Here is a 13,613-nt window from a genome sequence, read left to right as displayed (position 1 = left end):
TACTACTGTTCCTTTACATACCACAAGAAACTTTGCTTCAAGACTTGGTCATTCTATTTCAAACATCCTCTAAGATGAAGAGGGAATTTAAATTATACTAGACATTTTCATCATACAAAAAGAAAAGGGTGGGAAATATTACAGTCTGGCAGTAATCATAATCTCTTCCATATATAATTTTCGCTATTTCAAATGTTAAGTTCTGGGTTAGAGTTTTCATTTATTTTTGCAGCTTTGCTTCTCTCTTGTTGCTTTCTAAGAGAAATCTGAAAATGGACTGTTCTTTCTGTCTAATTCATCAACTCTGTTTCATTCCATGGTTCTTCATACCAATTCCCAGAACTGACATCAACTGCCTGTGTAGGCAATGCGCCATAAGTGTCTGAATACTTAAAACTCCATAGCCTTATTGTTTTTGGCAACTCAATGGTTGATTTTCCTGTTTTAAGTCTCCATTTAACACCAGCCATTTAAAAGTTTGTTAGTGCCAATAACCCCCACTGAATCAAAATTTGCAATTCTCTGCCAACTGATGATGGAAATGATTTATTGCTTAGTTGGAAATGTCTTGCTCATGATTCTCTACCCTCTGCATTGATTTTTTAAAAATTGCATCCATACCAGATTATGAATGGTATTATGCAACATTAGGATCAATGTTAATTACAGAAATTGAATTTATAAAGCCAGTGTCTCTTGCTTATTTCTTCAGATGTTATGTATTTTACTTTGTTTTCTCTTGTAACTTGAATGTATTCCTGGAAGAATTTTCTCTTTCAACTGAAAATTAAAAAAAATAGAGCAATTGGCTTCGTGTTGGTTAAAATTATTTTATTCTGATTGGCACTTGAAAAATATACGTTTTTGAGGGATTGCCAAGGGTTAGTTTTAAAAAAGCCACAAAATCATTCACGTGTCCCACGTGGCTAAGATACTTTTCCACTTGCTAAGTAAGAGTTAAAACTATTTATCTGCACCTAAGTAAAGGGAAAAGAGAAGGCTTCAATTCAAATACGTAATTTGTAAAGTGTTAAAAAAAAAAAACTACCATAGAGCTTGCCAGGTGTGGAACTTTCCATGGTTGTGAACTGAGACTGGGGCAGAAATGCTTTGTGTTCTGGCATGGACATGAGGTGTTGTACAGTATGGCTCCATGACTACTTTTCAGCCATATATTTGCTCCTTCCTTCAGTGAATATTTTTGAGCATATATTTATTTTTAGGGTTTTTTTTTTTTGCCAGTCCTTGGGCACTGTTTCTGAGCTTCTCTGTGCTGAAGGCACTCTACCACTTGCGCCACAGCACCACTTCCAGTTTTTTCTTAGTAGTTTATTGGGGATAAGAGTCTCACAGACTTTTCTGCCCAGGCTGGCTTTGAACTGCAATCCTCAGATCTCAACATCATAATTACCTAAGATTACAGGCATGAGCCATGGGTGCCAGGATTCTGTGCATTTATTAAGGGTTTATATTGAAATAGGCATTTTAAGAGATGGGGGGAAAAGTTACAATCTTTGCCCTCCTTCTGCATCTCCTGTTCTAGTCCTCTGAATTTCCAACCACCCTCGGCCTTAATCCTTTGTCTCATCTCCTTTGATCTATATTCACTTCCCTCCAGAGCCCATGATAATCATACTATGCATAAATATCTTTTTTAAAGATATAGATCAGATTATGTTACTGTCATATCTAAATCTTCCAATAGGTTCCCAGTATACTCAATTAAATCTCAGTGCTTTATCATGTTATCTACAGATTGTTATGATGGTTCTAGATCTTCTTTCCTGTCTATAATGAAATTTGCACAATGACCAATTTATCAGATAGTTAGCTCTTGAGGAATGTCCTACCTATGTCCCTATGTAGCTTATGTCCAAATGTAGCCATTCTCCATATGGTTATCTGGCTTATGTAATATTCTGACAACAAGACATAATTTACTTGAATTGGCAGTTCTTGAAGTATAGATTATGCACAGTGCCATGGAAACACAAAGCATAGGAGATGTGGGAGGAGTGCTATTGATGGTACCAAGAAAGGTTTTTTTAGAAGGTACCAATATGATGTTTGTCTTAAATGGATGTTTTTGTCAGAAATTAACATAAAATGAAGAGGACATAGGAAGAAATAAGCCAAAGACATATGTACAGGATTAAAGAAGTGCCTGGTCCAAGTGACTAACTCAACAGCAGTGGATAATAGGTGTGAAGAAATGAAAAAGAAGGCCATAGTGTTGCCCTAAAACAATCTTTCAGTCTTTTAGATAACATGAAACTTCCTTAAATCTTTGCTCAGGAATGAATGGAATCATTCATTCCATTCAACAAATATGAGCCAAACATTTTATTAGCTAGAAAGTGTGTAGTGGTAGTTAAATCAGATTAGACTGCTCTTATAGATCCTTCAGTGTAATGGGAATAATAGGCAGATATGAGTAAATTTACAAATAAGTGATTTAAATTATGATAAATATCTTTAAAGATATGAGAATCCATCTGGCACTATTGGCTCATGCCTGTAATACTAGCTACTTAGGAGGCTGAGATCTGAGGGTCCCGGTTCAAAGCCAGCCCGGGCAAAAAAGTCCATGAGACTCTTTTTTTTGGGGGGGGGATCCGGTCGTGGGGCCTGAACTCTGGGCCTGGGCACTGTCCCTCAGCTCTTCAGCTCAAGGCTAGCGCTCTACCACTTGAGCCACAGTGCCACTTCCGGCTTTTTTCTTTTTGCTTATGTGGTGCTGAGGAATCGAACCCAGGGCCTCGGGCATGCAAGGCAAGCACTCTACTACTGAACCACCTTCCCAGCCCTCCATGAGACTCTTACCTCCAATTAACCACCAGAAAACCCAAAGTGGTGCTGTGGCTGAAGTGGTAGAGCACTAGCCTTGAGCTGAAGAGCTCAGGGACAGTGCCTCAGCTCAGAGTTCAAGCCCCATGACTGACAAAAAAAAAAAAAAAAAGATATGAGAATATTATGAAATGTGTTAGGTTTAAAAAAAAACTACTTAGATTGGAAGAACTTTGAAGGAATGACATAAACTAAGACTGGAAAGCAAGAAGAATCCAGCTAAGAAAAGAACATTCAAGTAGAAAGGGAAACATAAAATCATAATGGAAAAAAATTTCTTTTTAGTTATAAGGAAATACTCTGTACATCTTTATTGTAATTTTAAGAAGAAATTTTATAATAAAATATGAACTATCAAAATTAACCCAAGAACTTGGGGTGGTGGTCTGCACCTGTAATGTCAGCACTGAGGGAAGTAGAACAATTAATTTAGTCCATCCTGGATTACACAGTAAAGCCCTGTCTCAAAGACAAACAATGTATCAAAACAGCAAATTAAGTAGTAGAAAATTATGTCATATTTGGGACATGTCTATACTAAAATTATTCAGTGTTTATCTGAAACTCAAATTTAGTTGGATATTTTATGTTATCTGAGTAGAGGGGTTATAGGGATGTGTGTACAATAAGAAACATAGGATTATAAAAGATATTTTTTAATTCATCTGCTTTTATGTAGCAAAGTATAATGGAAACACTCTGAAGAATAAACCTCAGTTAAAACAAAATTTGATATTTGAGTTTTCTGAGCTGAACCTGTATAAGACTATCAAGAGATTTTTTTTCTTTTTGAAGAAAAACCTTATAGACCAGAGAATAATATTTGTAAAGTACTGAAAGAAAAATAACTAGCAACCAAAAAACCAAAACAAAACAAAAAAATCTATGTCCTCCAAAACTGTCCCTCAATAGGGAATGAAAAAGACTTTTCTAGATAAGCAAAAGCTGAGAGAATTCATTCATATGTTATCCAAGAAATACTAATGGCAGTTCTTCAAGCTGATGTGAAAATATACTAAAAAGTATAAAGTATGAAACTGATTGATAAAGGTCAATACACAGACAAATATGGAATTGTGCATTCCTGTAATGGTGGTAGCTAAGTCCTTTTTAATTGTTACACAGAAGCTCTTCAAGATTCCTGAGAAGTAAAGTTAATCTAAGGCCAAAACTGATTGAGGGATAGTATTTTACCTGAGACAGGACGATAGGTTTTTGATTGGCTTTCTGGTGTTCCAGATGTGCACCAGTCATTTAAGCTGTTGGAGACAAAGAAGGGAGAAATGAATTTCTGGAAGCCACTCTCATAGCCATTGGACATCTTCAGTGGAGAGGACATATTCCTTAGTCATTTTGTAACCCTCCATTGATTCAGTGATGTCTCCAGGTGCCCATGGGCCTGAAGACAGTGAAGACAACCAGAACATGCCGCAGAACTATCCAAAGGGATGAAGTGGCCAAAGGTTCAGAGCCAAAGGAAAAATCTTTGTCTTTGCTGTCCCAACTCTGGGACCTGGTAGTGGTTCACAGGCCTTTCCTTCTGCTATCCTTAACCACGCTCTGCCTAGCAATTGGTAGTAAGACACTTTTAAATGAGTCCACTTGAGCCCTGGACAACGAGGGACAAAGCAGACTGAGTTCACATCTCAGACACAATACTGCCGGACAGAGATTTTGTTTTTCAGGTCATGTCATTGGACTCAAGGCTGCAGCTTCATTGCATCTGCAGATGCATGGATGACTGTCTGGTGAAACTGAAGATATAAAGCCCACCAAGTGGGTCAACTACTAGCTTCCCCCTACTCCAAGCCCTGGTTTTTGGTGTCTGGTTGGCCTTTCTTCTTGAAGGGATCCTAACTGTAGTGAATAAGATCCCTCTATTAAAGTAAAAAGATAACTAAATGAGATTGAACTGGGGATGTGAGCATTGTATATATCTGTGATCCGGGTACACTGGAGGCATATGTAAGAGGATTATGGCCCAAGACCAGTCCAGAGCAAAACTGTGGCACCCCATCTGAAAAATCACCTAAAAGCAAAAAGAGCTAGAAGAATGGCTCAAGTGGTAGAGCCTAGTGGAGACAAAGCCCTGAGTTCAAACCAGACCAATCCAAAATAGATCAAACCAAAACTGTATTTAAAGAGTGATCTCCTGGAAGAGAAATTAGACTTCTTTGGTATGAGTTTAAAATGCTCAAACCAGGACTAATGGCTAGAAGCAGCAAAAAATTTATTATAATAAAGGAAATGTTAGAATTGTGGTCAATGGAATATGTTGAGATAGTAATGAGTTCTCCTTCATAGTAGGTGGTCAAGGCAAGCTAATCATTATAAGGGCAAGTTCAAGCCTCCATTTTAAAATGCAGCTGAGAAGAAGTGGATAAAACGTTTTTTACAAGTTCAATATAAATCTGCAACAAGAATCAGTTCTAATGATAATTATAGAATACTTTAAAAAACTGAACTGTAAATATTCCTATTGAGTATAATCTGTTAATATCAACATAAATGAGTTTTTTGTGTTTTTAGGGTGGGACCTAGTTTCTTTGATGATGTTATTATTTATGATGCAAAATGTTTCAGGTCAAGATTCATTGTATTTGATGATGCTATATGTCCTGGGAATGTACCAAAGTTTATATTACTTAAAAAAATGATTCTCTACTGAATACATGTACTAAAACCAAAACAAAACAAGTAAGACAACAAAAAATGACTGTGTATCATACTAAATTACTGATTCTAGCTCTAATTACTATATCTTTCTTTCCACTACCATTTCTCATTCAATATCTGTTTTCTGTTTGTTTTTGTGCCCATTCGGCGGCTTGAACTCAGGCCTTGGCATTTTCCCTAAACTTTTTTGCTCAGAAGTGCTCTACCATTTGAGTCACAGCTCTACTTGCAGCTTTTTATAGTTAATTAGAGATGAGTCTCACAGACTTTCCTGTCTGGGCTGGCTTTGAACCCCAATCCTCAGATCTTAGCCTCCTGAGTAGCTACAATTACAGATGTAAACCACTGGTGTTGGCTTCAATATCTTGTGTGTAAAATCCTGGCATTTGATGTTAAACCAATATTCCTAGTGATTTTTATTGCAGATGGTCAGAATATTATGCTTTGAGAAAAGCAAAGAGGAGGACAGAAAAAAAGTTCTGTGTTTTTCCTATCCAAGAGTTTATAAGAATCCTGTAGAACTTCATGCTCAGACAAATTCTTTTAAAAAACAAACATTGACAAATTATTTGTTGTTGTTTGTTCTATTTCAGGGGCTAAAGCCAAAATGAAATTTGTGCTATTTGTCACTGTTGGGCTAATTTTGCTGCTAGGAGTTCAAGCCATGCCTTCAAATCGTCTGTCTTGCTACACAAAGATACTAAGAGATCGCAACTGTCACAACCTTCCAGAAGGAGCAACTGACCTGGCACAGAGGGATATAAACATCCAAGATCATTTCTGGGATGGAAAGGGATGTGAGATCATCTGTTTCTGCAATTTCATTGAATTGCTGTGTTGCCCAAAGTAAGCAAAAAAAAAAAAAAATCACAAAATGTATCGTCATGAAACGTATGCAGAACAAGTTTTTTAATAGCATCTTTAACATGGGTTTGCAGAAACTAATAGCCATTTTAAGTAAAATTTCAAGTCAAATCCCAGCTGTTTTCTAGGATCATCACTATTTTGGAAGGAACTAAATGGTTTTGTTTAAAAAATGAAGTTTGAGCTGGGCATTGGTGGCTCTTGCCTATAATCTTAGCTACTGAGGAGGCTGAGATCTGAGGATCACAGTTAAAAATCAGCCCAGGCGGGAAAATCTGTGAGACTCCTATCTCTACTAAACTCTCAAAAAGCTGTAAGTGGAACTGTGCCTCATGTGTAGAGTGTTAGTCTTGAGCAAAAAGAAGGTTAGGGACAGAGCCCAGGCTATAAGTTCAAGTCCCAGGACTGGCACAAAATACAATTAAACTAAAATTTAATAATAAATACTAGGTCTGGGGGCACATATACGTATAATCTCAATACTGGAGAGGTAGAAGATGGAAGCTTGTGAGTTTGAGACCCATCTGGGCTACCATGTGTCTCAAAAACACAAACCAAACCAAACCAAAACCTAATGTAAACTGGAAAACCAATAATAATTCAGTTTATTAAATTCTACATTCTCCATATGATTTTTACTATAAAAATCTAATTATCATAGACATGAACATCAAATTTAGCTTTGTAGCCAATTTGAAAAGTAATACAAGTTTTTAAATAACAGATGCTAGTATAAAATATCAAGTAATTAACTGGATAGCAAAGATAAATAGTAAAGAAAAATTATCTAGTTCCATATGTGTTCAGAAAGGAATAATGAACTAAATAGAAGCCAGGTTTGGGAACATGGATAAAGTGGTAAAATGCTTAGCAAACTCATGGTCCCCAAGTTCAATCCCCAATAACACACAAACATACACACACACACACACACACACACACACTGTTTTGGAAAGTAGGTGGGTTTTAATTCTAAAACAATAGACAAATAAATATTTTATCTTTTCAATCACTCTGTGATCTTGTCAGGTCCTGGTAGCACTCCTAGCTACTCAGGAGGCTGAGATCTGAGGATTGCAGTTCAAAGCCAGTCAGGGCAGGAAAGTCCATAAGACTCTTATCTCCAGTTATCTCCACCAGAAGACTGGAAATGACACTGTGGCTAGAAATGACACTGTGGTAGAGTGCTAGTCTTGAGTTGAAGAGCTCAGTCAGGGACAGCGCCCAGGCTAAGTTCAAGCCCGAAAGAAAGCAAGCCCGACCGAAAGAGAAATAGAATATGATCTTGAACATTTCATACCAAAGTTAGCTTTTTCAAATTACTTTCAACATGTTGTCATTTCACTTAAGAAATATACAAAATAGAAAAGTTAGTTATGACTATTTAACCAAGAAAAGGTACTGAGACTTGACAAGACCAATTCCATCCCATACACGTAGCTAGTATCAGCAGAGACACAAGCACCCATACTTAGACCACAAAAATTCATTCTGTAAAGTCAGCTGGATCTAAGATAGTATCCTAGAACAGTTAAAAATGCATAACAATCCTACAACCTCATTCAAAACCAACTGAATCAAAAGCTGGAGGTGTGACCCAATACCAGGCTGTAACAAACCTTCTAGGTGATAATGCATGATAAAGTTTCAGCATCACTAAATCACTAAATGAGTCATTTAATTCTCTAAGTTTTCCTACACTACTATTAAATTATCCAAAACCAATTTACTGAAACTGACATGTAATTATTTTATGATATAATTTTGTGACTGTGTTAACAGATGTGAACAGGAATGTGGTTATATATATATATATATATATATATATATATATATAAAATTTCTCCTTCAATTTGTGACACTTTTCTTATTAGCAACAGACTTAAGTACATTTCTAATAGTTGTAATCATAATGACAGCTGGCATACACATACAATTTTGTATTATCCCATGCATTTTATATACTACTTTATGTGTTTTTCCTACCAGAGTTGAGTTGTATTTAAATTTTTTTGTTCTTTCTCTATGAAACCTAGAAAGTTAATGACCTTTCTTTAATTTTTGAAATTTTAGCAAGGATTTATTTCAATATAACAGGATAAATCAGGGAGGAGTATGAAAAAAGAGAGAAATGTTTCCTGCTTCCCACACAGGAAATAGATAAAGGCTTTTATTTAATGGCTTTCTAAGAAATTTTAATATTTGGAAGTGGCACTGTGGCTCAAGTAGTAGAGCGTCTTGAGCTGAAGAGCTGAGGGATAGTGCCCAAACCCAGATCTCAAGCCCCACGACCAACAAAAAAAAATAATTTTTTAAAATATTCTGTTTCTTACCTGTAGATAGATCTAAGCTTAATAGACCATTTCCCATAGCAAAAAAAAAAGTATTATAAACTTTAGAAATTACTTAATTTTTAGCTGGGCGCTGGTGGCTCACGCCTGTAATCCTAGCTACTCAGGAGACTGAGATCTGAGGATTATGATTCACACCAGCCCAGGTAGAAAAGTCCATGAGACTCTGATCTCCAATAAACCACTAGAAAACTGGAAGTGGTGCTGCGCAAGAGGTAGAGTGCTTGCCTTGAGCTGAAGAGTGCAGGGACAGCACACAGGCCCAGAGTTCAAGCCCCATGACCAACAAAAAAAAGAAAAATTACTTAATATTTCCTCTTCTTTATAAACAAGTAATAGCATAAAGATAGTGGCAAATGGGAGAAAGTAGAAGAATCAATTACCTTCCCGGTCTTTGTTGCTCTTCTGGCTAGCTTTCCACTCATCTTTTTAAAAATTTTACTCACTTAGAAAGAACAGTGATATCTGAAACCTTGGGAATCATTTCTTTTTAACCTAGAAAAAGATTAACCCATATCTTAGCTTTCAGTTGAGATTAACCAATATTTTACTTTCTTTCAGAGAAATCTTCTTTGGACCAAAGATATCTTTTGTGATCCCTTGCAACAATCATTGAGAATCTTCATGTGTTCTGGAGAACATCATTCCTCATTCTTACATCAGTGTAAATGTACTTCTGATTTCTACCCAGTGCAATAAAGCATTAATTCTATAAAGTCTTTGTTAACTCATCATGACCATCAGTATAGTTTTAGAGTCTTTATGTTAGGAAAATATAATATATGCTTGCTAAGCACAAACCATTATTAAGTTTTTTTGGATACAGTAATAAGACATGTCCTCTCTGAACTTGTGTTCTAATGAGCTATAATCATTTTAAACAAAGTTGTTAAATGTGAAGCCCATTACTGAGAAGTATAGGTATGAAGGGTTGTGGAGAAAATTAGAGAAACATTCACCACGTGGCACATTTAGGAGACACCATTTTGTGACAAAAAATAACACTATCCCATTGAAATACAACCTTAGATGACCCTGATCTGTTTCTGGAGACCTCAACTACAGTATTATCTGGTATCGATTCAGTGTTCAAATAGGGTTCAAAGAATGTTATTGCACTGGATCAGACAATTTTTTGGCAATCGCATTCAGTTGCTCCTAATGTCTATATAAATTATAGCACATTTTGAAATTCTCTGATCTCTACAAAAATCAAGAAAAAGGGAATTATTAAAAAATTATTTCTTCTAGGTAGCATGGTATTTGTTCTGTCTTCACTGAATTGAATGGTAATAAAGTCAAATTTAATCCATAAAGGAAGTGTCAGATCCTTTCTAGAACAATATATAGGATAGTTAAGAAACTCATCAATAAATGTGTTTCTTTACTGAGGAGAAAGCTGTCAATTGTCTCTATAAACAACACATCAGAAGAAAGGACATGTAAGCCAGCAATGATGTTTTAGAAAATATTCCCTTACAACGGCATTCACAACCTGAGGAAAAATTGCTGTAAAAAAACTAAACATTAAATAGAATTTTATAAATTATAGATTGCTTTTCATCATATTTTTTTGCTTTTTGGAAATAACCAAAATACAAAAAATTATATATATATATTTTTTTTTGTTGTTGTTGTTGTGAAAATACTGTAGAGGGGTTACAATTGCATGGGCAAGATGAGTACTTTTCTTATCAAGCATTGTTGCCTCTTCTTTTGTTTCCCCTTCACATCCCTTTCCATCCTTTCCCCTGTTCCCCTCCCCCCTCCCTCCCCACCCTTTTTTTTTAACCTGTCCTGGGCTTGAACTCTGGGCCTAGAAACTGTCCCTGACCTTTTGTGCTCAAGGCTCCACTTCCAGCTTTTTGAGATTAATTGGAGATAAGAATCTCAGGCATTTTCCTCCCCAGACTGATTTCCAACTGTGATCCTAATTTCAGCCTCCCAAGTAGTTAGGATTACAGGTGTGAGCCACCAGAGCCTGCCTGCAATTATATATTTTTTTAATAAAGGAATGCAATATAAAAGAACACATTCTCTGTGATACCAAATGAATGTAAAAATATAAATGTTCACATAATGTAACTTTTTCTGACTTGGTCAACACATTTTAAAACCAAACATTTCATTCAATTAGTGAGAATATTTTTACAATAGATGTTTGTTTTAAAAATACAACCGAAGTTTTTACGCAACTGCCTACGATTGCATAATTAAGAGTTAAAAAACAAATACAAAGGAAAAAAGCAGATACACGTTGAAATTTCAGTGAACCTTGAAAACATGCTAAGTAAAAGCTACATATAAAATATAGTGAATGATCCCCTTTATTTGATATATCCATTCTAAAAAAGAATGGATAAAAAACATGGAAAAGCAGATTAGAAGTTTCCAGGGCATGGGGTAGGAAGAGGAAGCAATGGATGTGATGCCTATTTTAGGGGGCTGAAAAAAAGTTCTCTAAGACAAAATTAGAAGGAATGACTAATTCTAGATTATTTCAACTTTCAGAACTGTGCTTATCTTTGCTGGCATATTTTTCTCTTTGGAAAAAAAGTGGCCATACAAACTAAATTATTTGTTCTTTCTATACTCTATTATGTAATAATTAGAAAAGGAAATAAAAGTATGCTTTTCAGTGATGTCTTTTAGATTTTCTAACAAGGAAAGCACTTTAATAATGCCATTCTGGTAACCTTAATTTCAAGTCCAATTGTCACAAAGGTAGGGAATCTTTTTTCTGCCAAAGTCCATTGGATAGTTATATATAATGCCATCTGAGGGCCATGCAAAATTATCAATACAGGAAGATGGTCAAGAGTAGCTGAAGTGTATGTACCTGTTCCATCATGCACCAAGTGATTATAAGAGGACCTGTTATAGTAGTAAGGGATCATGTCCCCCAACCCTGTGAGAAAGCAAATGGGTTGCAGCTATTTCTTCTCTAAACCTGTTCATTTCTTGTAATTGAACAAAAAAGGTTACAAAATGAAGCATCTTTATATAAAATCTTATTAATACTGATTGATCCCTACAAGTCAGTGGAAAAGAAAATGCAAGCTTCACAAAATAAATACACACAAACAACTATAATAGTAATAATGTTTATTTAAAATATTTTTAATCTAGGAAACTCATCTTACACGAGTTTCCAACTAATTATTAGTTAGAAACAAAGAAAATAAAACCAGAGAAAAGCCTCTGTAGAAAAAATACACAAGGGACATTTCTACATGTGAAAAAACAGTAAACATTCTTAACATCTGAACATCCAAGTATTAGTCTGAATGCCATGACTCCTAGTGGACACCACTATCAACCTTGAGATCTGACTTGTTCTTGTCATTCTTCACTGAGTAGATGAAATATGTTAAGGTGTCTTTTTCATTCACTGGAATAGACCTAAAGTGGCAACCCACTATCTATAAAGAAAAAGAAATTGAGGAAAGATAATTATTTCATTGAAAGAGCTCTGCAATAAGAAAAACCATTAAAAAAATTAAATTATATTTCCCAAAAAACCAACAAGGCCAAAAATACATAAAAGTAAGATGAACAAAAGACATTCTGATTCCAAAGTACACTTTGGTTCACTTTAAATGTGTAGTGATACATTTTTCCTTTTAAGTTCTATAATTAGCCTTTAGATTCGAAAGCAAATATCTAACTTTTTTAACATTTAACTTTCAACACTAATGCAGTAAAATATTAACATCTATAGGCATCATACTAGATATGATTCAGACATGCATATCTAGATTATAGAAAATTTCTTACTTTTAAAACAGAATTAGTTCTGGAATAACTTTTCTTTTTTCTTTTTGCTTATGTGGTGCTAAGGAATCAAACTCAGGGCCTCATGCATGCAAGGCAAGCGCTCTACCACTGAGCCACCTTCCCAGCCTGGAATAACTTTTTAATGTCAGCTTATCAAAAATTTGAGGTTTATGTTAGTCAAGTTAAACACACTTAAATGAAGCATATTAAATAATCAGTTTCTTGGTTCTCATTTGTGGTAGAACAAAGGTGACTTCATTCTATCAGTCCATATATTTCATCACAGTAAGGAACATAGATTTATGAGTTGCACAGACATACAGGACTACATGTTCTATTATGTTATTTTTTCAATTTGATTGTAGTGTACATACGTAAGTCTATGTCTTAATAAGATGGAGGTTTTTTTTGTTCTATTAGCTAACCCCCCTCACTTAAAAAAATGCTTGTATCTCTGGTAAAACTAACAAGGACAAACTCCTAAACTTAAATTACCAAGTTGTAGACCTATTCCATGTTAAAAATGAAATTCTAATAAAAACCTTCGGTTTATAGGCACTTAATAACTATTTACTAATTAATTGGAAATTTGGATTAAAAAATTTTTATTTAATATTTTGAAAGCCATTATTAGAAGATGCTATACACAAGCCAGATGTACATGGCTCACACTGATAATCCTAGCTACTCAGGAGGCTGAGATCCAGAGATTGGCAAATAGAGGACAGTCAAGGCAGAAAAGTCTTCTAGACTCCATTTCCAAAATAATCAGCAGATACTAGCCTGCTATTATGGCTCCAGTGGTAAATCTCCAGCCAAGCAAGTTAGCCACACAAGTGCAAGGCTCTGAGTTTAAACACAGTGCATGCAAAAAAGAAAAGGCAAAGAAAAAAAGTGCAAACTTGCTATACACTATGTATAATCTATTGAGTAATCATTAAATAAAAGAAGAAACAGGGGGCTGGGAAGGTGGCTCAGTGGTAGAGTGCTTGCCTTGCACGCATGAGGCCCTGGGTTCAATTCCTCAGCACCACATAAGCAAAAAGAAAAAAGCCAGAAGTGACACTGTGGCTCAAATGGTAGAGCGCTAGCCTTGAG

General features: G+C 35.4%; 2 protein-coding genes across 2 annotated transcripts in view; one reads left to right on the top strand and one right to left on the bottom strand.

The window, feature by feature from the left end:
* The first annotated feature begins 6,130 nt into the window (after nt 1–6,130).
* Scrg1 (stimulator of chondrogenesis 1) lies at nt 6,131–9,354 on the top strand. Its single transcript, XM_013025376.1, has 2 exons — nt 6,131–6,369; nt 9,300–9,354. The coding sequence occupies exons 1-2, from the start codon at nt 6,131–6,133 to the stop codon at nt 9,352–9,354; spliced, it is 294 nt and encodes a 97-aa protein (XP_012880830.1).
* A 2,474-nt stretch (nt 9,355–11,828) lies between these two features.
* Sap30 (Sin3A-associated protein, 30kDa) overlaps nt 11,829–13,613 on the bottom strand; it is a 6,023-nt gene continuing 4,238 nt past the window's right edge. Inside the window, exon 5 of the mRNA XM_013023756.1 lies at nt 11,829–12,160. Coding sequence (XP_012879210.1) covers nt 12,038–12,160 — 123 coding nt within the window. The 3' untranslated portion in view covers nt 11,829–12,037. The remainder of the gene's footprint in view (nt 12,161–13,613) is intronic.

This window comes from Dipodomys ordii, unplaced genomic scaffold (genome assembly GCF_000151885.1).
Source record: "Dipodomys ordii isolate 6190 unplaced genomic scaffold, Dord_2.0 Scaffold4, whole genome shotgun sequence".
Lineage (NCBI taxonomy): Eukaryota > Metazoa > Chordata > Mammalia > Rodentia > Heteromyidae > Dipodomys > Dipodomys ordii.
The sequence above is the reverse complement of the archived record's forward strand: the minus strand, read 5'-3'. Positions and strand labels throughout refer to the sequence as shown.